This window comes from Leucopleurus acutus (assembly GCF_964270905.1).
Source record: "Leucopleurus acutus genome assembly, chromosome: 20".
NCBI lineage: Eukaryota > Metazoa > Chordata > Mammalia > Artiodactyla > Delphinidae > Leucopleurus > Leucopleurus acutus.
In genome coordinates, this window is record NC_139162.1 from 52,233,394 (window position 1) to 52,255,806 (window position 22,413).

The following is a 22,413-nucleotide window of genomic DNA, read 5'->3' on the forward strand; positions in this document are numbered from 1 at the left end:
CATCCCCAGGCCGCCATATCCTCAATTCCAACTTTCTCATTCAGAGGGTTCTTTTCTCATTCAGGGAATTCCTTCCCCCTCCCTAGATTCCAACCCCCATTTCGATACACCCATTGTCCCTTCTAGTTCTTCCCCATCCAGTTTCTTCGCCCTTGACTCCCATCCACCTGTTTCCATTTTCCCCTTTTGAATTTCATGTCCCTCCAGTTCTATTTCCCCTCTAGGCGCATCCCCCCTTCCAATTCCTTCATTTCCGATTTCCTTCCCATCTGGGTTCATCCCTTATAGTTATACTCCCCGCACCCCCAGTTGCTGGTCATTATTCCCTCCCTAGCCTCGGATCTATCTCCACCCTTTGAGTTCTCTCCCCACCCTGAGTTCTGTCCCCACCCCTTGAATTGTGTCCCCTCTGATATTTCTTTACCCCTGAGTTCTGTCCCCTCCCCTGGGATCTGTCCCTGCTTTGATTTTTGCCCACACCCCCTGGAATCGGCACCAGGAATAAGTCCGTGAGTTCTGTCCCCAGCTACTGAGTCCTCTCCCCGCACCTGCGTTCTGCCCCACCCTTTGGGATCTGTCCCCGCCCCGCCTGGGATCTGTCCCCGCCCCCTGATTTCTTACCCCACCCCTGAATTCCAGCCCCGCCCCTCTGGGGTTGAACCTTAACCTGTCTCCAGCCCGCTGGCAGGTCCTGTCCCGCTGCTTTCGCCGCCAGCCCCTCTCTCCGACGCCAGATCCAGGCCCCAGGAGGGTGCTCCTTTCCTCACTGCCTCCCTGGGTTTGGCCAAAAATACATTTGGGATTAAATTTTCATGATGTGACACAGGTCCGCGAGGGAGTGAGAGGGAGCAGCCGGCGCGGCGGGCGGGCGCCACGGAAGGAGTGGCCCGGCAGCCGCTGCCGCTGCAGCCTCTAGCTTTGTCTCGCTGGGCCTCTGAGTGTCACAATTTTGCCTATGTTTGAGAAAACCCCGGATTGCGAGGGAGGAGAGGCTGGAGTCTGGGACCCCTGGGTCAGAGGGAGGAGGGAGCCTGGGGCTCAGACTCCAGAGTCTGAGGGAAGAGTAGCCCGCGGATTCGTCCACACGCGCCACCCTGTGGTGACAGAATCCCCGGTCTGGGTGCGGAGGCGGCGGTCGCGGCTCCGGGCCAGGTGTGAAGGTGGAGCAGATGGTGAGGAGGAAGGAGTGGGAAGGGGGCCCAGCAGCTGCCAAATCCCGGACCTTCGCCGGAACCATCACCATGGAGACCGAGGAAGGCAGAGAGGACCCAGCCCTACACTTTCGGGACCCGGGAATGAGTTCTTCCTCCCACGGAGGGTTCCCGTGCAAACTACAAGTCCCAGCGGCCGCTGGACTTCACCATTTGCTTCTGAAGGGCCACTTACTCCGAGGGCCGCTGGGAGTTGTAGTTCTCTGAGACAACGGGCTTAAGTTGCGTTGCGCCCTCTGGTGGACACGGAGCCCAAGTTCGCTATTTCCGAGGCCCAAGGGACCCTACTCAATGTCAACCCCAAACCTTTTCACCTTCTCACCATCTAATCCCTCTTTCCCCACCCAATTCACTCAGTTCCAGCCACAGTGGCCTCCCCGCTGTTCTTCCAACATCTACCCCTGAGGCTCCTGCATTTACCTATCCTCCTAGGATTCACTATGGAAGGTGTGTTGGCAATTATTCATGAACTCAACAAATATTTATTGAGTTCCTACTAGGCATCAGGCATTGTCACACCATAGGGGACATAGCTCTAATGAGAGTATCACTGGGTATTGGGGACCACCAGAGGAGGATTCTAACTCAGCCAGGGAAGATCAAAGAAAGCCTGAAGTTTGGAAAGCTTCCCAGGAAAAGCTCACTAAAAGGGATGACTGGGAGGGTCGGGGTAGGGCATGGGTGTAGAGTAAGGAGATGTGCCCTGTGAGGGCAAACAATCAGAGGTACTGGAGTAGACCTGGGTAGGTGTACTGGAGAAGAGGATACTAAATAGGGGAACAGCATAAAAAACTGGTGTGGTCAGGACACTGCTCAGTATGACTACCCTGAGTGACTGGGAGGAAGAGACCACAAGGGAACATGAAGGGGGACTTCCCTGGCGGTCCAGTGGTTAGTACTCCACACTTCCACTGCAGGGGACATGGGTTTGATCCCTGGTCGGGAGCTAAGATCCCATGTGCCCTGCAGTGGGAAAAAAAAAAAAGGGGAACATGTAGGCGACCAGACAGCACAGAACACTGAGTGCTAGCTGAGAGGCTTGGACTTTCTCCTAGGGGCGCTGGGGAGCCAAAGAGGGGCTGTGAACAGGAGTGGGGCAAGGGCAGCTCTGGGGCCTTGAGAGAAACTAACAAGGGGAGAGACTAGAGGCCAGGAGGCCAGGGAGAGGATCAGGGGAGAGGACGAGGCCTGAGCTGGCGGAGCGACCTCCATGGGATTCCAGTCCAATGTCCCTCTTCCCTCCCACTCCCCATTTACTCCTAGCCAGACAAAGAACAAAGGCAAAAATCTTTTATTTCAATTTTAGGGAAGCCACCATCCTCTTCCCTCCATGTAGCACAGGGAGACACCCAGTCAAGAAGGCATGGACAGAAGGGGCATCGCCACCATCAATTGCTGAGGAGAGAGAGGAAGGGGAAAGAGGTTCAGGACCTGGGGATCCAGCCCCCGACCCCTCCTCCCTCAGACCCAGGAGTCCAGGCCCCCGACCCCTCCTCCCTCAGACCCAGGATCCAGACCCCCGGCCTCTCCACCCTCAGACCCAGAGTCCAGGCCCTCAGTCCCTCCTCCCTTAAACCCAGGGGTCCAGGTCCCCAGCTCCTCCCCCCTCAGACCCAGGGGTCCAGGTCCCCAAGTGTCCCTGGTTCCCCACAACCCCCAGCCCCCCAGGTACCTTTCTCTTCTGATGGAAGGCTGCCTTGCTCTCATCACAGCTGATTCGCAGGGGGATGTAGGCATCCAGATGGTACAGCTGCTGGGGGCCCCCCATCACCAGGCGATTCTCCCCGATCTCCAGCGACAGTCCCAGAGCGCCTTCCTGGGGATGCAGTGGAATCAGCCCACCCTTCCCTTCCCAGCAACAGGACGATAAGAACACAGACCAGTGAGAGAACTCTCGCGTGTCGGGATACCATATTTAAAGAGTCTCACCTCCCAAGAAAAAGGTGGGACACAGTAATTACAGGTTTATGACTGAGCACTTACGATGCACTGGGCATCCTCAGGACAGCACCGGAAGTGGGCCTGAGGCCCCCATGGGACGGAGGAGGCAACCTGCTCCGAGCGCAGCACTGACCAGGCTCACACAGGTCTGACGACAAGCCCGCATCACTCCCCCTCCAAGACCCCGACCCTTCCAGACCTCATTCTCCTACTCTGGTGGAGGGTGCACTCACCAGTTTGGGGAGGTCAATTTCGGCCAAGAGGAGGTCAGGGGCCTCCAGCCAGAGGTTCAGGTGAGGCTTCTCAGGGCTGGGGAGGAACCAGACCCAGAACTCAGAAGAGCCGCCAGGTCTTCACCAGGGCCGCTCCCTCTCTTTCTCCCTCCCAGCCCTGCAGCCTCAGGACACCTTCCCAGAGGGAGTTCTGCTTCTCCTCCCTCTGGGTTCCCAGAGCCCCAGGACACCAACACCTACAGGATGGCGGGAGAGATTCCAAAGAATGTCGGGGAGACAGGAGATAGGGAGCCCACTGAATGCCCACCCTTTCTCAGGTCTCGGGGAGTCGGGCATGTACAGGTTCCCCAGCTCCTGGATCCGAGGACGCTGCTGGGAGCGGATATTCTGCTGGGAGATAGAGCCCAGGAAAGATCTGTTCTTCAATATACGCCACTCTGAGGGGAAGGAACACAGGATCAAAGGTCACATGGCTCAGGGTGTCCTTTGCTCCCTCCCCTAGAGGAAGAAGGGGGTCTTGCACTGCGAGAGCCTCATGGGAGAGGCTCCGCCCTCTGCCGAGGATACCAGGGATCTGACCACACCCCCAAGCTTGACTTTAGGAGGCGTGCCTGCCTTAGCCCCGCCCCTCGAGGCTCTCAAGACCCCTGCCTCCTCCCTCTCCCCCTTCCCAAGACTCACACATCCCTCTCCCTGAACTCCACAGCCCAGGGGCTAATATAATCCCTGCCCACACTAGTCCCACTTCTCCCAGGGGCTGCCCCCAAGCTCCTACAGGTTTGGCTCCTCCCTGTGGCCCAGGCCCCGCCCCTCACCTGGATTTAGTGGCAGGCTGTATTTGTCCTCAAGGCCTTCCCTGGCAATGGTGATCACGAGCTCCTGCAAGAAATCGCTGTTCTAGGAGTGAAAGAGGGAGAAGAGATGTGGGACGGCTGGGTGATGGAGGGAGAGGCCCCGGCCCAGGCCTCCCCTGCAGCCCCGCCCCCAACCTGCATCCTCCGGTAGAAGTCGCTGTTGACAGCTACGTCGTAGGCGGTACAACCCTGGCCTTCTGCCGGGAGAGAAAGGGGGTGAGACCCCAGCCCTCGGTGGGAACCCCACGGCCCAGGCACAGCCAAGGAAAACACAATCAAGAATAGCAGCCACAGACCCAGAGACATTAGGAAGTCAAGACACGCGGCTGCCAGTCTGGATTCACACCAGCCTCGTCTCCCAGCTGCAGTCTCTTCCCCTCTGGTCCTTCCCCACCATGTCCCAGAGCTGACCCTGACCCTCCCCAGTTCATAGTCCTCCCAAGGTCCCCCAGCACCCGCAAGGGGAGGACTGAGTCCTTCAGCCTGGCACTGGAGGCCCTGTGTGGTCTGCCCCTCCCACCTGGAGAGAGTTCACTTCTCCAGCAACCTCATCCCTTTAAATCTCTTCCAATCACTCTTGATTACTGATCAATTCAATTCAATCATTTCTCTCCAGGCTCTGGACCCCTCTGTCCTCTCTGCCTAGAACCCTCTTTTCTGTCTTGGCCTGATGAACTGCTCTGGTTCCTTGAAATCTTATATCCGACGTCTCCTGCTCCAGGAGGCCTTCCCTGATCCCTCAGTGGGAGTGAAGAGGCCCCCCACCCGACCCCGAGCACAGCACAGAGTCACACCACATTGAAATCACATCTGCCTCCTTCATCCTCACCCATGACTGAGAGTTTCTCAAGGGCAGGTTCTGGGTTTTGATAAGTCCCTACTCCCCAGGGCACTGGCCAAAGCTTCATCCCAGGAGGCTTCAGGGGACATATGTGAATTGAAAACACAAGGATGTAGAGACAGAAACTCCACAGAGACAGAGGTGAGACAAGGCAGAGACACAGAGACAGAGGAGAGGGTGGAGGAGAAAACAGGGATGGGTTAGGGCTGGCCGGGGACTACAGCCAGGAGATCAGCTAATGAGCACCTGCCCAGCCCTCCCTTGCCCTGGGGTGGGGCAGGGAGAAGTGTCAGCCTGGCCAGGTGAGCAGAACCAGGACTGTCCAGTGAGAGTTCTGGATGCCCAGGAGGCTAGGGATATGCCATGGGGAAAAGGATCAGTACAGGGGTGCCAGGTTTCTAGGTCCTGAGGGAGGAGGGTCCTGGGCCCTGGATTCTAGGGACCGAGGGGGCTAGATTCCTGGGTCCTCTCAAGGCACTGACTTGCATCCAGTTCGGCATGCGGCTCTCCCAGACTCATGGGGATGCGAAACCCGGCTTGGTCCTCCTCCAGCATTTGAAGCAGCTCATCCTCGGTCAAGTCAGCGGGAGGAGGGATGGAGGGAGAGTGACAAATGTTGATGAAAACCTTCCCTTCAGATGAGTTGGTCTTTATGCAGAAACCTGATGGGAATGGGTTTGTCCGTGACCATCTGTCTCTGCATGGGTCTCAGTGTCCATCCTTCTTTTGATTTGTCCCCCTCCTAGAGTATTAGTCCTCCACTTTCTGGGTCTGTTCCCCTTCCTGCCCCTGGGATTTCTGACTCTCTGTCTTTGAGTCCTGTCCACCTAGTCACCCCACATCTCTCTTTTTTTTTTAGTTTTTATTGTAGTGTAGTTGATTTACAATGTTGTTACTTTCTGCTGAACAGCAAAGTGAGTCAGTTATACATATATATAACTTTTTTAGATTATTTTCCCATATAGGTCATTAGAGTATTGAGTGGAGTTCCCTGTGCTATACAGTAGGTCCTTATTAGTTATCTATTTTATATATATTAGTGTGTATATGTCAATCCTAATCTTCCAATTTATCCCTCCCCCTTACCCCTCCTCTCTCTGGATCTCAGTCCCTTCCTTGCTCTCTCTGGGTTTCCGTTCACTCCCATCACCCAAGGCCTCTATACACCACTACTGTGTCTCCTTCCTCTCTCCTTTCCCTATGTCCCCTGCCCCCAGTCTGTGACCACCTCTCTCTGGGACTCTATCCCTCTCTCTTTGGGTTTCTGTCTTTCTCACCAGGTTGAGGTTTTATCTGTGTAGATTCTGGTCTGCTTGTCTGGGCTTGCTGGAGCTCCTTGGAGGCCTGTGTGAAAGAAAACAACGTCCAGGCTTGGCGTTTGTGCTGTCAGAACCCCCTCATTTGTTCCTCAAATGTTTAGTGAGCAATTTTTACGTATATGAGCTAGGCAGGGCATGAGACATACTATGTCCCCTTCCTACTTTGAGGAACCCGAAGGACAACCCTGATCCCACTCCCATTTCTTCCAGAGACTAGCGAACAGCTAGCAGTAGTAGTAGTTAAGCAACTACAACTCCCGTAGGCACTGTTGCTCCACCACCACCCCCGCCGCCAGTGTATTCTGGGAACTGCAGTCCCGTTTCTGAGTGCACACACACACACACACACACACACACACACACTCTCTCTCTCTCTCTCTCTCTCTCTCTCTCTCCCAAATCCTCAGGGACCCAGGAGTCCGTTCAGTCCGCACCTGCAGCAGCAGCTCCTCGAAACGCGCCGTCTCAGCGCTCATCGTCTCTGCCTCGTTTACCTCCGGTACCAGCAGCTTCAAGTCGGCCATGGCCCTGGGGAAGAGACCTAGGCGTCCTCAGCAACAACCTTCGGTTGGATCCGAACTCTGAGGCCTGCTCCCGGGCCCTCAACCGACTCCCGACACCCACAATTCTGTACGCAAATCTAAGAATCTGGCCTGAGACTACAGTTTCACTCAGGTCAGATACTGCATCAAATCTCTTGGGAGCCAGTGTCTCTAGATGCCCTCTAAGCCCTATGTGCCAAGTGTTTAAATGAGAGCCACTCTTCTGGTCTCTGCGTAGCCAGGAACTTGGGTAGGCCACACTTCCGACTACCCCAACGCTCCTTCATCTATCCTGCAACCGCATTCGGTACCAAACACAGAACAATCTAGTCTAAATCTGAAGCCGCGCCCTTCACCTCAACCAATCAAAACTAATCCAGAAAGCCACTAAACGCCACACTTCCGATATGGATTAAAGCCACACTTCCGCTCCTTCCCTAGAGCCACATCTGGCCAGGTTACTGGGCAAAGCTGACACACTTTTAAAACCTTAATTTCAGTGTCCATCCTAAAGGACTCCCTTCTGATCTCTGAACAATCACCTCGTCCCCAGAGGTAGATTAGATTCTCGAGTAAAGATATTTCGGGCTAAAAGCTGCACTTTCGGTCTCCAATATGAACAGGGTGGTGGGAAGACGCCAATACGGCCACTCTTCTAAATCTGGAGGCCTCGTACCTATTTGAAGGCATCCATATTTTCGTTCCCCACTCCCCCAGCTTTGAGGAATGCGCATGCTCCAAACTACACTTCCCGGCGCAGACCTATAAGCGGAGTCACCGGGTCCTAAGGCGGGATTACGCTCTATCTCCTGGAGCCCCGCCCTTTGGCCTGGAGGGGGCGGTGCCGCCCTTCAGACCTCGAAGTTCCCTTGGGGAGAGAGTCCCGCAGTCCGTGGAAAGCGGCCTGGGAACGTGATGGCTGCGACGCGCACAGGATCCCGCGCCTGCGAGATCTTCACTACGCTGGAATACGGACCGGTGCCGGAGAGCCACGCATGCGCATTGGTGAGGGCTTGCCCGGCCGGCGCTGCCCACCCCCCTTCCTAGTCCTCCGGGCCCCGTTTTGAGCGCGGACTCCCGTGATCCACCGCGGCACCTCAGCAGCTCCGCCCCTCTCAGCTCCCGTGATTCCCGCCGCTCCTTAGGATCCACCCCGGAGGATGTTCCCTTGAGCCCTTACGGTTGCTGCCTGTTAGCTCTTTAGTCTGTTCTCGCGAGCCCTAGTGGCTGTCGTGTTCCACGGTCCAAAACTCAAGGTGGTGCTTCTCCTATTCTGCAGAATCCCCCGAGGTGCTTCTGTGATTCTTCAGGGCCGCCTCAGAGCTTCCTGTGATCCCCTGGGACTCAGAATTCCTGTGGGCGTAGACTTCCCGTGATTCCTCAGAATATCCTATGGCCCCCGGGGTCCCTCGGAATTCCTGGGGGGGGCTCCCTTGGTCGTCCGGAGACCTCCGCGGAGCCCCCGTGAGTCCTCAGGGTCACGTCAATACTTGTGGGGTTCCTGTAATCTCGGGAACCCTCGGAATCCCAGAATACATCAGAACTTCCTGTAATTACCTTCAGCCCCGCGGAATAACCCCGTGGGGCTCCCGTGATCCCTCCGTGTACTTCAGAACTTCCCTAAGGCTCCCGTAATCCCTCAGGGTCCCCCAGAACGATCTTGGGGTTCCCATGTATAACTTCGGTGCCTCGGATTTTGTATAGTTACCCAGCCCCCTCAGAATTCCCCCATGGAGCCATCCTGATCTCACAGGGCCCTCTAGCCCCTAGGTGTGAGAAGCTTGGGCTTCTCTGGAGGGAAAGAGGAGGTTAGAACAGTGGTCCACGTGGAAGAAGATGAGACCAGAGCCTGGTGCGGACTGTAGAGATGGAGAAGAGATGAGGCAGAGATGCAGGAGGAACAGGGTTTGGGGTATTGAGAGGACAAGGACAATGCCTCGGGCCTGGGTTTGGCTGTCTCTGTCCTCCCCCTCACCCCATGGTGAACCCAAGAGGAGTAGGGTGGCAGAAAGTTTGGGAAAGACTATGGGCTTGGTTATCACATGGTGATGATGAGAGGGAAAGCCTTGGGCCATGTGCAGGAGTCAAATACTACTTGTGCCTGAGCCTCAGGCCTAGAGACAGGGTCCTCACAGTAGGAAGATAATTGAATGGTGGGAATGATGAGATTATCTAGAACTATAGTGTAGACTCAGATAAGAGGATCTGGGATGGAGTATAGAGAATTCCCATACTTGGAGGTTGGTTAGAGATGGACTATTCTGAAATAGCAATAATGTGATAATAGCTTATATTTATTGGGTGCTTTCTATGTGCCAGCCTCTGTGTTCAGCATGATCTCATTTAATCCCCAAAACAGTAATTGTCATTACTTTAGTGATAGCAGACAGAAGCTTAAAGTGGTAAGTAATTTGCCAACAGTCAACACATCTTAAAAAATGTGAAAATGAGATTTGAACCTGAACCCTGGGATTCCAGAGCCCATGCCCCCCATCCCCCCACCCCGCCCCCCAGCTCAGTCTTACAATCTGTGGGCCAGACTCAACCAACAAACATGTTTTCTTTGGCCTGAACTTTATTTTTTTTAATGTGAATTCGTGGACAAGTAATTTCATGTAAACATCCGGGATTCCAGCTTCTCTTGAAAATAAAAATCCAAAGTTTGGCAACCTTTGGCTCACATACCCTGACAAAGATTATCTGGCTCCAATAGCTAACTGTCTTTTTAGACAAGTCATGAGTTCCTAGTCTCCACCAGGGCCCTCTTCTCACACCAGGGTGGCCTGCCAGGACCCTGTGGAACATTCTTTCTGGGTTCTATTTTTCTTTGGGGGGGGAAATTTTGCAAAGTCACACAGTACTTAAATTATGAACTCCCATTTATCCATCATCACTCAATGTCAACAATCATCAACATTTCATCCAATGCTGTATCTCTTTGTTTTCTCTTTTTTTTCCTGGAGTGATTTAAAACCCAGATGTCATGTTATTTTCCCATAAGTATTTGAATCTTCATTTCTAACAGGTAAGGACTCATTTTGTAACATAACCACCAGGCTGTTTTAACATTAACAGTCATTCTTTAGTATTATCTAGTGCCCAGCCCATGTTCATATATGCCCGACTATTTCAAAAATGTGTCTTTCCGTCGGGGGGGGGCATCTTTGAATTTGAAACTTATGAATTTTTACTTTACTTAAAAATTTGGGGGGCTTCCGTGGTGATCCAGTGGTTAAGAATCCACCTGCCAACGCAGGGGACGCGAGTTCAACCCTGGTCGGGGAACTAGGATGCCACATGCCACGGGGCAACTGCACTCGTGCGCCGCAACTAGAGAGAAGCCCACAGCGAAGAAGCCCACATGCCCCAGTGAAGACCCAGCACAGCCAAAAAAAAAAAATTTTTTTTTACTTTAAAGAAAAATGAGGAGGCCCAGTTGGTAGGGTAAGAGAAAAATCAGGAGACTAAGGCATCAGGGATGCTAAGAGAAAACAGTTTGGGGAATTCCCTGGCGGTCCAGTGGTTAGGACTCCTCGCTTTCACTGCAGGGGGCCCGGGTTCAATCCCTGATCGGGGAACTAAGATCCCGCAAGCCAGCGGCCAAAAACAACAACAACAAAAACCAGTGTGCAGAAGGAAAAAGTGGAAAGGATGTCTTGGATTTAGAAAGGATTTAGGGAAGACAGGGAGAGAAAGAAACAGGAAACAGACAGGGAGAATGAAATGCAATAAAATGAATAGGAAGTCTTAAGTAAGTGCTGTTCTGCGCCTATGACACATATGGATCCATTTAATTCTCATCACTGTCATGTGAAATAGGGAGAGACTGTGATTATCTCCATCTTCCAGATGGGTTAGCCGAGACCAGGGTATTTTAAGACCCAGGCTAAGACTGCACAACAAGGAAGTTTCAGAGCCACGATTCAAACCCAGGCCATGTGGCCCCAGGCTCCAGGGACTCCCTACCTTGGGCTCAGTTAGGCACTTCACAGCCAAATAAACTTCACCTGGCAAGGCAGCATCAGGCCTGTGTCTTCAGTGGGGGGGCGGTGGGTGTCACATCCTTCCCGAGTGATGACAGCTGAGGTGGGAGGGAACGCCATCTCATGTGGGAAGGTATGGGAGTCACCTGGCTTAAAAGCCCCACCTCCCAAAGAGCATGTGATACAGTCTCATGGGCATTGCAAGGGTCCTGGCAAGGAACATGCCCATCACAAGAATGCAGAGCACTCCAGGAAGCCCCAAAGTTCTGGCTTCCCACTGGATATTTAGGGTATATTCCCAGTTTTCCCAGTCCAGGTGCAGTGGACCAGTCGGGGGTCAATATTGTCTAGAAATATAACTGAATTGTATCAGATTTCCAGGGAAATAGAAAGTCATTTCTATTCAAGAAGGTCATTTCTCCATGGAGAACAAGTTTTATTAATCCTTTGTTCACATTCTCCATGTGTAAAAGTCAATAGGACGTCCCTCATATGTTGCTGGTGAGAATGTATAATGATGCAGCTGCTGTGGAAAACAGTTTAGTGGTTCCTCCATGAATTACTCAGAGCATTGCTATATGACCCGCAGCTCCACTCTGAGATATATGCCCAAAAGAAGTAAAGACGTTATTCGAAGAAAGACTTGTACGTGAACATTCACAGCAACACTATTCACAATAGCCAAAAGGCAGAAACAACCTAAATGCCCAACAGCTGATGAATGGGTAAAGAAAATGTGGTCTCTCCAGACAATGGAATATCATACAGCCATAAAGAGTAATGAAATTCTCATCCATGCTACAGTGCGGATGAATCTCGAAAACACCAAGCTGAGTGACAGAAGCTAGACACAGGAAGTCACGTATTGTAGGATTCCATTTATATATGAAATGTCTAGAATAGGCCAGTCCATAGAGACAGAGAGCAGATTAGTGGTTGCCAGGACTTGGGGGCAGGGGAGAAGGGAGTGTGAGCTCTTAATGGGTATGGAGTTTCCTTTTGGGGCGATGGAAATATTCTGGACTTTTTTCTTTTGCCGTGCTGCTTGCCACGTGGGATCTTGGTTCCGTGACCAGGGATCAAACCTGGGCCTCCAGCAGGGGAAGCGTGGAGTCCTAACCACTGGACCGCCAGGGAATTCCCTATGTTCTGAAAGTAGATAGTGGAGATGGTTGCACAACGTTGTGAATGTATTGTTAGAAAATGCCCTGAATTTACACTTTAAAATGGTGAATTTCATGTTATGTATTTTTTTATGTTTATGTGTATTTTCCTCCTACACGGGAAAATAACTGATGGGGCAAAGGGGACGGGTGTTCTTTTCCCAGAGGACTCTGGGTAGGGATAGAGCTCCTCCAGCTGCCTCTCAGACCCCTTTCCGAACTCTCTCCACCTCCCCCAGGCCTGGCTGGACACCCAGGACCGGCACTTGGGTCACTATGTTAACGGACGGTGGTTAAAGCCTGAACACAGGAGTTCAGTGCCTTGCCAGGACCCCATCACAGGTATGCGGTGTCCCCCAGTCATGGGAAAGAGGTGTCTATGGCCCCAGGTGTACCCACCAACAATATACCGTCCTCTCTGCTCAGGGCCCTGAGAGCAGGGAGCAGCTGGTGGGAGAAGAAGGCTGAGATTTCTGGCTCCTCTTGATAACAGTCCTCCTAATTATGGTTCCAGGTCCCTGTGAACACTTTTTTTTTTTTTCTTTTTGCGGTACGCGGGCCTCTCACTGCTGTGGCCTCTCCCGTTGCGGCGTGCAGGCTCCGGATGCACAGGCTCAGTGGCCATGGCTCACGGGCCCAGCCGCTCCGCGGCATGTGGGATCCTCCCAGACCGGGGCACGAACCTGCGTCCCCTGCATCGGCAGGCGGACCCTCAACCACTGCGCCACCAGGGAAGCCCACTGTGAACACTTTTGAAGTCACTGTCTCCTAAAATCCCTTCCTTGCCTGTGGGAGGCAGTCAGAGCAAAGACCTATATAGATTTATCCGCATTTGTCAGATGATAAAACTGAGAACCTGTGTGGGGTAGGGGGACCAGCTTTACTGCCTTGGGGTGCTCCTGGGCTCCAGAAATGTCAGCCCCCCCCAGTTCTGACACGGGTTCCCCCCACCTGCCAACTGGGTTCCCCCCATTCATCTCCCCAGGAGAGAACTTGGCCAGTTGCCTCCAGGCACAGACGGAGGATGTGGCAGGAGCCGTGGAGGCTGCCAGGACCTCGTTGGAGAACTGGAGTACACAGCCTGCAGCCTTTCGGGCCCAGCATCTGACCAGGTGATGCACTTGAGGTTTGGACCCCAGGAGATGGAGAAGGATTTGAGAACAAAGACTCTATATTTCCCAATATCCCACTGAATTCACTGGCTGCTAAGACTCATATACCCAGCATGCCTTTGAGCCTTTAGTAGCTAAAACATCCATTTCTTACTGTTCGCTGGGACTAGAAATGACAAAGCCTGTTTCCCAGCATACCCTTGGGACTCATCCAGGCGCCATTTCTCAACGGCTCACTGGGCCTGGTGAAGCTCCTGAAACTTTTCCAGCACATTCTTGGGGAAGTTAGAGACAAAGATTCCATTTCCCAAAGAACAATTGAACTTAAAGGCTAAGCTTTCATTTCCTAGCACATTTGGGGGTTACAGGTGGCCAAGATCTTTACACAGCACCCTGAGGTTTTGAGTGTTTACCAGACTACATTTCCCATACATCTTTGGTGCCCTCCACCACTGGTAAATAGTGCTGATGCCCCAGGGGTTCCTGGGGATTGTACTTCAGGTATACACAGGGCGTGTTCCAGGACTCTATCAGGCCAAGGGGCAGTGGGAAATGACCATCCCAGGACTTCCCTGGCGGTCCAGTGGCTAGGACTCTGCGCTTCCACTGCATGGGGCACAGGTTCGATCCCTGGTCGGGGAACTAAAATCCCTCAAGCCGTGCGGGCGGCCAAGGAAAAGGAAAAAAGAAAAAAATGACCATCCCCCCTGCTTGCTCCACAGGCTGGCCAAGATGATCCAGAAGCACCAGCGGCTGCTGTGGACCCTGGAGTCCCTGGTTACTGGACGGGCCATTCGAGAAGTTCGAGACAGGGATGTCCCTCTGGCCCAGCAGCTGCTCCAGCACCATGCAGTCCAGGCACACACCCAGGAGGAGGCGCTGGCAGGCTGGGAACCCCTGGGTGAGAAGCAGGAGTCCCAGCCCCCAGCCCCCTCCTCCCTCACCATCCAGCAGTGCCTGCGCCAGTCTCATTTGTTCTTGCAGGAGTGATTGGTCTCATCTTGCCACCCACATTCTGCTTCCTTGAGATGATGTGGAGGATTTGCCCTGCCCTGGCTGTGGGTAAATGATTGGCTGGGGGTTGGGACTCTGGGGTCTGAGGGAGAAGGGGGCCGGGGGTCTGGACTCCAGGGTCCTTGAGCTGCCTGCTTTCCCCAGGCTGCACGGTGGTGGTCCTCGTGCCCCCAGCCTCTCCGACGCCCCTCCTTGTGGCCCAGCTGGCAGGGGAGCTAGGCCAGTTCCCAGGAATCCTCAATGTGATCAGTGGCCCTGCCTCCCTGGGGCCTGTCCTGGCCTCACAGCCTGGAGTCCAGAAGGTGGCCTTCTGTGGAGCCATCGAGGTATCTTCAGGGGTGGGAGGGTGTCTGGACACAGCTGGGGGGCTGGAATGCTCCTCCCCGCTGCTGACCCCTGCATGGGTCCTATAGGATGGTCGTGCCCTACGGCGGGCCCTGGCGGGCCAGGGTCCCGAGCTGGGCCTGGCACTGGGGGCTGAGTCGTTGCTGCTACTGATGGAGACGGCGGATGTGGACTCGGCCGTGGAGGGCGTCGTGGATGCAGCCTGGTCTGACCGCAGCCCGGTGAGACCTGGGGGCTGGGCCTGTCTGTCTCCAGACCCTGGGGCCCCATGACTTCATTCATTTTATTTATTTATTTTTTAAATTAATTTATTTGGCTGTGCTGGGTCTTAGTTGCGGCATGCAGGATCTTCGTTGTCACGTGTGGGATCGTCATTGTGGCATGTGGGATCTTTTAGTTATGGCGTGTGAACTCTTAGTTGCGGCATGCATGTGGGATCTAGATCCCTAACCAGGGATGGAACCCAGGCCCCATGCATGGGAAGCGTGGAGTCTTAACCACTGGACCACAAGGGAAGTCTCTTCATTTATTTTACTTTTCAGTTCTTTGTGTCTCCAAACTCCTATCTGTAGACCATCGTGTGTGAAGGTCCTCATCCTCTCGAGTTTCTGAATCTCCACGTTCCCGGCTCTCCTGGGCTTCCAGGCTCCGGGGCTCTGTGTCTGTTGTTCTTTAGGACTCTTCATTTTTCTGAGTGTCCATGTCCTAGTTTTCTAGCGTCTCTCTTCGCTCTGCGTCACCAGCTTTCTGTAACTCCACATCCTCCCTGGGCTTTGGGGCCTCAGGGAGTCTCCTGGTCCTCGGCCACTTCTCCCTGACCCTCCTCTGATCTGTGCACATATGTCCCCCAGGCTTGGCCCTCTGCGGGGATGTGACCCACCCACGTAGGCTCCGAGTTTGCCCACCCTATCCCTCCCTTTTCCTAACAGGGGGGACTCAGACTTCTCATCCAGGAGTCCGTGTGGGATGAGACAATGAGGCGGCTCCAGGCGCGGATGGGGCGGCTTCGCGGTGGCCGAGGGCTAGACGGAGCCGTGGACATGGGGGCCCGGGGAGCTGCTGCACGTGACCTGGCCCAGCGCTATGTGCGCGAGGCCCAGAGCCAGGGTGCACAAGTGAGCCTGGGCACAGACTCTGGGGTGCTGGGGGAGGAGGGACCTCAAGATCTGACTCCTGGGTCTGGGGAGGGATGGGTCTGGGGGCCTGGACTCCGGGGTGTGAGCAAGGAGGGCCTGCGGGCTGGACTCCTGGGTCTGAGGGAGGAGGGGTCTGGGGTCCAGACTCCTGGATCCCTGGGGAGGAGAGGACTGGAGTGAACTTGCAGATCTATTTCTCTGTCTCCCTAGGTCTTCCAGGCTGGCAGTATGCCTCCAGACAGCCCATTCTTTCCCCCATCCTTGATCTCTGACCTCCCTCCAGCCTCTCCATGTACTCAGGCAGAGGTAAGCCCCTCAGGGTCTCAGAGACCCTAGGCCATCCACCCATCCTCAGCCGGACATGGGTGGCACAGCACAGAGGCCCCTGGAGTGACCATTTGGACTGGGTCTGGGAGCTGCTGACTGCTGTAGGCTGGACTCCTAGTGGGTGGGGTGTTGGAGGGAGGGGCTGGCCAGGCCGCCTGAGCTCCCTTGTCATCCCTTCCAGGTTCCGTGGCCTCTGGTCGTGGCCTCCCCTTTCCGTACTGCTAAGGAGGCGCTGGCCGTGGCCAACTGGACTCCCCGAGGAGGCAGTGCCAGCGTATGGAGTGAGAGACTGGGGCAGGCTCTGGAGCTGGCCTACGGGTCAGTTCACACCCACTGGGCACACAGGGGGCCCTGCTGGGATGGCCCCAGCTTCAGTCTCGATGTCTTCCCCTCTGTCTGGGTCTCTCCCCGCCTCTCTGACTACCCCTCCCCACCTCAAGTTTGTGCATTTCTCTCTGATGTCCCCTCCTCCCCACAGGCTCCAGATGGGCACGGTCTGGATCAATGCCCACGGCCTCAGAGACCCTGCAGTGCCAACAGGTGGCTGCAAGGAGAGTGGGTCTTCCTGGCACGGGGGGCCAGATGTGAGTGCACCCCTCCCTGCCCATCACCACCCCTTCATCCACCTTGTGCCCTTCTCACGTTCTCTTGACTCTGTCCCTCTCTCAGGGTCTGTATGAGTATCTGCGGCCCTCAGGGACCCCTACCTGCCTGCCCTACCTGTCGGAGAATCTGAACTATGACACCTTTGGCCTTGCTGTTCCCTCCACCCTACCAGCTGGGCCTGAAACAGGGCTTAGGTGAGCTGTTCTAGGGACCACAACTCTCAGAATTCCTGGAGTGTGGAAGGGGAGAGGGGAAGTTGTGGCAGGCTCCTCCATGGACTGGAGGGAGGTTCCTGAGAGCCATCAAGGGGTCCCTGAGTCCTGCTGAGAATTTCATTCTGGGTCTTACGGCTCACCCCCACCCGCCAGGCCTGATGAGAGTCTCAGGTCTGCTAAATGAAGGTCTGTGTTCTCCCAGAGACTCAGGGGGCCAGGAATGTGGGGTCCCGCAGAGGCTCATGGGAGCTCGAGTGGTCCATCCTGTGGGGTGGGGATGGGGTCTGAGCAGTCCCTGCCCCAGCACCCACCCTCACACCTCACCCTACTCCAGCCCAGCACCCCCCTATGGGCTCTTTGTGGGAGGCCGTTTCCAGGCTCCTGGGGCCCGGAGCTCCAGGCCCATCCGGGATTCGCAGGGCAATCTCCATGGCTACGTGGCTGAGGGTGGAGCCAAGGATATCCGAGGTGCCGTGGAGGCTGCTCACCAGGCTGCCCCTGGGTAAGGAACGGAGGTGTCACATGAGATAGCCCAGGGGGCGTGGGGAGTCTGAAATCCCAGGACTAGCTGATGCTGATGGGACATGGGGTCTGGACCCCGAGAACTGTGGGCTGTGGAGTCTGAGCTCCCAGGGCTGACGGGATGTGGGTCTGGCCCCTCACTCTCCTCCCTGGGCAGATGGGCTATGGGGCCTGGACCCCCAGAGTAGGAGCTGTGGACAGAGGTGGGGCACCTGGAAAGAGCCAGGATGAGGAAACCAACCCCCAATGTGCCCTGTCCACCCACAGCTGGGTGGGCCAGTCGCCAGGGGCCCGAGCAGCCCTACTATGGGCCCTGGCGGCCGCACTGCAATGCCGAGAGTCCACCCTGGTCTCGAGGCTGGAGAGGCATGGAGTGGAGCTCAAGGTCGCCAAGGCTGAGGTGGAGCTGAGCGTGAGGCGGCTTCGGGCATGGGGGGCCCGCGTCCAGACCCAAGGCTGCACCCTGCAGGTGAGAGGGGTCTGTGGGCGGGCAGACAGGGCAGGCAGCCTGGAGTAGCGTCAGAGGAAGGGCTCCGGAATGAGCCAGACTGGGGGTCCCGGCCCCAGTGGCCTCACCTGTCTACACCTTGATTTCATCCTCTGTATAATGGGTATCCAGCCCACCTCATAGAGTAGTGTTTCAAATTGTTGTTAGTGACCTATTACTGGGCCATAAAACCAATTTAGTGGGTCATAGCCCTGCTTTGGTATTTTTGTTCTTGTTTCTTTTTTTAACAAAAGACAACAGGATAGAAAATATAGAGTGCATTGCACTGAGTATTGTTTGGTGTGATTTTTGTTTTGTTTATATATATAATATGCAGCTAAATATAGATATTAGGTTGGTCTGAAACGTATGGTGGGTCCAGTGAGGAAAACGTGAGGATTCAGTGACTCAAGCAATGGCATGGGCACACTCAGGGATAGAGATAATAGAAAGGTAATGGAAAGATAGCTAGTCGTTTGACCTGGGCTTCCTCCATAAATGATATACAATTATACAGTGGTACCAACCTTGAGGAGTTGTTATGAAAACTAAGTGAACCGAGCATTTAATGTCTGACGTGTAGCCAAGGGCTCAGAAGATGTGTGCTTATGGACGGCCAATAAGCACATGGAAGAGTGCCCCGCATCATTAGTCATTGGAGAAATGCAAGCCACACCACCATGAGGGGCTTCCCTGCTGGCGCAGGGGTTGAGAATCCGCCCGCCAATGCAGGGGACACGGGTTCGAGCCCTGGTCCGGGAAGATCCCACGTGCCGAGGAGCAACTAAGCCCGTGCGCCACAACTACTGAGCCCGCACTCTAGAGCCCGCGAGCCACAACTACTGAAGCCCATGCGCCTCGAGCCTGTGCTCTGCAACAAGAGAAGCCACCTCAATGAGAAGCCCGTGCACCACAATGCAGAGTAGCCCCCGCTCTCTGCAACTAGAGAAAGCCCGCGCGCAGCAACGAAGACCCAGCACAGCCAAAAATAAATAAATAAATAAATTTAAAATAACACACACACACACACACACACACACACACACACAAACCTATAGGCTAGATTTCGAGACCTCTACACATATTAACTCATTCTATCTTAACAGCAAATCTCTGAGGTAGGCACTATTATTATCCTCATTTTAAAGATGGGAAACTGAGGCCCAGAGAGGTTAAGTAACTCACCCAAGGTCACACAGCTGATGTGAACCCAGCATCTGGCTCCAGAGTCTATGCTCTGAAATAACACCTGGTTTTATTATTATGATTGGAGTTGTTATGGAGAAGCAAAGTTGGGGATGAGAGGAGAAAAAGGGTGGGTGATACAGGAGACCAAAGGAGGGCAGTCAGGCTCCCCTGCCCCGCCATTGACCTCCTGCCTGTCCCTGCAGGTAGCAGGGCTGAAAGGCCCTGTGCTTCGGCTGCAGGAACCTCTGGGTGTGCTGGCTATTGTGTGCCCGGAAGAGTGGCCCCTGCTTGCCTTCGTGTCTCTGCTGGCCCCTGCTCTGGCCCACGGCAACACTGTGGTCTTGGTGCCCAGCGGGGCCTGTCCCATTCCTGCCTTGGAGGTCTGCCAGGTACAGTCGCCTGCCTGCCTGCTGCTGCTCCCAGCAGCCTGTGGAGCAGCAGATGGATGAAAGATGCCCCAAGACCTGCAGGAGCTCAGCTCTCACCCCACCCCCTTGGTAACCATGGTAACCTGCATCCTGGCACAAAACCTTCACTCCTCATAGACCCAGTGACGGTTCTCTCCAGACTGTGAGCCTTCACCAGTCATGACCCCAGTCCCATTCCTTCCAGGACCCTCATGGCCACTCCCCATTTGCCCATTCTTCACCCTCCCCGACAGCCCTGGGGGTCTCTGACTCCCTCCCAACCCTGGGTGACCCACTGTCCCATCCCCTAGGATATGGCCACCTTGTTGCCAGGGGGCCTGGTGAATGTGGTGACAGGAGACCGGGACCACCTGACCCGCTGCCTGGCCTTGCACCAGGACATCCAGGCCCTGTGGTATTTCGGATCTGCCCAGGTACCTTTTGTTTGCCATCTCCAGTGTCTTAAACTTCACCAACAAACTCTTCCTTTTCTGGGGACATGGCTGCACCCCCTTAGAACACCCATTGCTAAGGGAGAGAAACTCCTTGGCAACCACGTTTTGAGATCCTGCCCCTTTACAGCCCTGGTTGCTAAGGAAGAGGATCTCTTTAGCAGCAAGGGCCTGAGATCCTGCCTAGCCCAAAGACCTAATCTCATTGGACAACCCATTGCTAAGGACCACACCCTAGCAACAGTGTCAGAAGCCTACAGTCCACCCTCTTAAACCTCCTGATGGTAACAGATGGGAACTCCTTGTTAACGATAACTTCGGGCCCCATTCCTTTGAGTGTGGGCTGTTAAAGGGGAAGAAGTTCCATAGCCGTAAAGGTCAACTTTGTTTCCCTCAGCATCTGGAAGGTTTGCTTTCTAGGAGCTGAACATTCTAGCCACAGAGCCTAGGCAAGCCTTCAGGCCCCTCCTCAATAATAGTCCTTGTTGCCAAGGAAGCAGCTGCTTAGCAACCAAGCCAATGGAAATGCTGACCACGCCCCCCCATCTCCCCACGCCAGGGCTCCCAGTTTGTGGAATGGGCCTCAGCAGGAAACCTCAAGCCAGTGTGGGTGAACAGAGGCTGCCCGCGGGCCTGGGATCAGGACGCCGAGGGGGCAGGCCCAGAGCTGGGGCTGCGGGCAGCACGGACCAAGGCCCTGTGGCTGCCCATGGGGGACTGATTGCCCAAGTGCCACCCACGCCATCCTGGACAGAGGACAGATGGACCCCAACCGATGCCAGACGTCTGGAACATTCTTCTTATTATGGTTCCAATAAACTCTGACCAATCTTGGCTGTGCCTCTGAGGGGAGGAAGGGAGGAAATAGCAACTTCTGGGCTATTGAGGCCACTTCAGTTCTGAGGCTCAGCAGCCGCATGGGCTGGTGCCAGGACAACTCCGTGTCTGTGAAATAGATACAAGGGACTCTAAGAACCTTTGGACAGGGCCGCAGCGACTCTTGTCTCTTCTGGTCTTTTCTATCCAGTGGCTCCTGCTCCCTGGTTTTCTCTGCCTCTGCATTGCCTCAGGATCTGTGGTGTGCTGGTGAAAATAAAATACAGTAGCTCTCTGGAATAAAATAAAATCCATGGTTAAGTAACTTTAGCCAGTTCCATGGTGCTCCTACCACCGTGTCCGTTTCAAGCTCCAGATGATTGAACAACCGGCTGAAAATTCCTGAATTTTTAACAGTTCCCACGAGCCACCCCAGCATACCACTGTTTGAGAATTCTTTTTGATGCAAGGAGCCCACACACACTAGCTTAGGATAAAAGGACATTTTCTGGAAAGCTACAGAGATATGGAAAATAGGGCAAGATACACAGCCGGGAACCCCAGATCCTGAGAACCCGAATGCAAGCAGGAGCTGTATTCAGGTCCCGTCTCAGTGGGTCATGTCATTTCTTGGGTCTTGTATCTGCCTGTCTGCTTCATTCCAGATCCTTCTAGCCATGTGACTTTAGGAAAGCTTCTTCACTCTTTTTTTTTAAAATTTATTTATTTATTTTATTTTTGGCTGTGTTGGGTCTTTGTTGCTGCGTGTGGGCTTTCTCTAGTTGCCGCGAGCAGGGTTACCCTTCGTTGCGGCGCGTGGGCTTCCCACTGCAGCGGCTTCTCTTGTTGCGGAGCACGGGCTGTAGGTGCACGGGCTTCAGTAGTTGTGGCTCGTGGGACCCAGAGCGCAGGCTCAGTAGTTGTGGCGCACGGGCCCAGGTGCTCCACGGCATGTGGGATCTTCCCGGACCAGGGCTTGAACCTGTGTCCCCTGCATTGGCAGGTGGATTCTTACCACTGCGCCACTAGGGAAGCCCTTCACCACTCTTAAGCCTCAGTTTCCTCATCTATAAATTGGGGCTAATAATTCCAACCTCATTGGGTAGATTCTGTGATGGTTACACAAAACATGCTGTTAATTAGAGGTTGATTTTGTCCTGGGGCAAGTGAGAGCAGACAACCTCCTGTCAGTATTTGACTAAAGCTGGGCAGAATAGATAACCTCTCCCAGTATCTGGACGTTTGGACGGGAAAGACACAGGAACGTCTTGGAGGAAAGTCCCTGGAAGGCTCTACTTCCTCTGGGGTTTGATAACTTCCCCCCAGATTCCATGGGCTGCCTCAGTGACCTTCCTGTTAGTCCTGTTGCTTTAACCAGCCAAAGCCAGCTACAGGAGGTCTCTATAGCCCCAGCCCAGACCACAGAGGACACTTAGTGCCACATCCACAGGAGAAGAAATCTGATTGGCCAGACTGGGGTAGATGTCCACTTCTGGTCCAGTCTTCTCTGGCTTAGGGGCAGGAGCTCCTAGTTAAGGCAGCCATCCAGTTGGTCAACAAAAATCGGTTGAGTGCCTGCTGTGAGTGGGGCACTGTTGTAGGTGCTGGGGATGGCCATGAACAAGACAGAACTTAGCCTTGTGAGCTCATGCAGTGGATGAGGGGTATATTCATTTCTTGTCAGTGCTGTGACAATGAC

The 22,413-nt window shown here is 54.4% G+C and overlaps 2 protein-coding genes across 4 annotated transcripts; one reads left to right on the top strand and one right to left on the bottom strand.

The window, feature by feature from the left end:
* Nucleotides 1-2,486: 2,486 nt before the first annotated feature.
* PIH1D1 (PIH1 domain containing 1) lies at nucleotides 2,487-7,893 on the bottom strand. 3 transcript variants are annotated; one of them, XM_082863300.1, is made up of 10 exons: nucleotides 7,799-7,893; nucleotides 6,834-6,927; nucleotides 6,358-6,424; nucleotides 5,563-5,742; nucleotides 4,375-4,436; nucleotides 4,201-4,282; nucleotides 3,693-3,822; nucleotides 3,386-3,461; nucleotides 2,884-3,027; nucleotides 2,487-2,606 (listed from the first exon to the last, which is right to left on the bottom strand). In XM_082863300.1, the coding sequence occupies exons 2-10, from the start codon at nucleotides 6,921-6,923 to the stop codon at nucleotides 2,565-2,567; spliced, it is 873 nt and encodes a 290-aa protein (XP_082719426.1). In that variant the 5' UTR covers nucleotides 6,924-6,927; nucleotides 7,799-7,893; the 3' UTR covers nucleotides 2,487-2,564. The 3 variants fall into 3 exon arrangements, with proteins under 3 accessions (XP_082719426.1, XP_082719427.1, XP_082719425.1); XM_082863301.1 differs by lacking the exon at nucleotides 7,799-7,893 and adding an exon at nucleotides 7,618-7,642 and having other exon boundaries at nucleotides 4,201-4,264; XM_082863299.1 differs by lacking the exon at nucleotides 7,799-7,893 and adding an exon at nucleotides 7,618-7,642.
* On the top strand, nucleotides 7,842-21,019 carry ALDH16A1 (aldehyde dehydrogenase 16 family member A1). Its single transcript, XM_082863298.1, has 17 exons — nucleotides 7,842-7,946; nucleotides 12,327-12,429; nucleotides 13,073-13,199; nucleotides 13,922-14,100; nucleotides 14,184-14,261; nucleotides 14,358-14,539; nucleotides 14,627-14,779; nucleotides 15,488-15,673; nucleotides 15,905-16,000; nucleotides 16,203-16,339; nucleotides 16,500-16,605; nucleotides 16,691-16,821; nucleotides 17,177-17,344; nucleotides 17,632-17,833; nucleotides 19,243-19,428; nucleotides 19,758-19,880; nucleotides 20,458-21,019. Exons 1-17 carry the CDS (start codon nucleotides 7,857-7,859, stop codon nucleotides 20,617-20,619), a joined length of 2,409 nt encoding a protein of 802 aa, XP_082719424.1. The 5' UTR covers nucleotides 7,842-7,856; the 3' UTR covers nucleotides 20,620-21,019.
* Nucleotides 21,020-22,413: the final 1,394 nt, after the last annotated feature.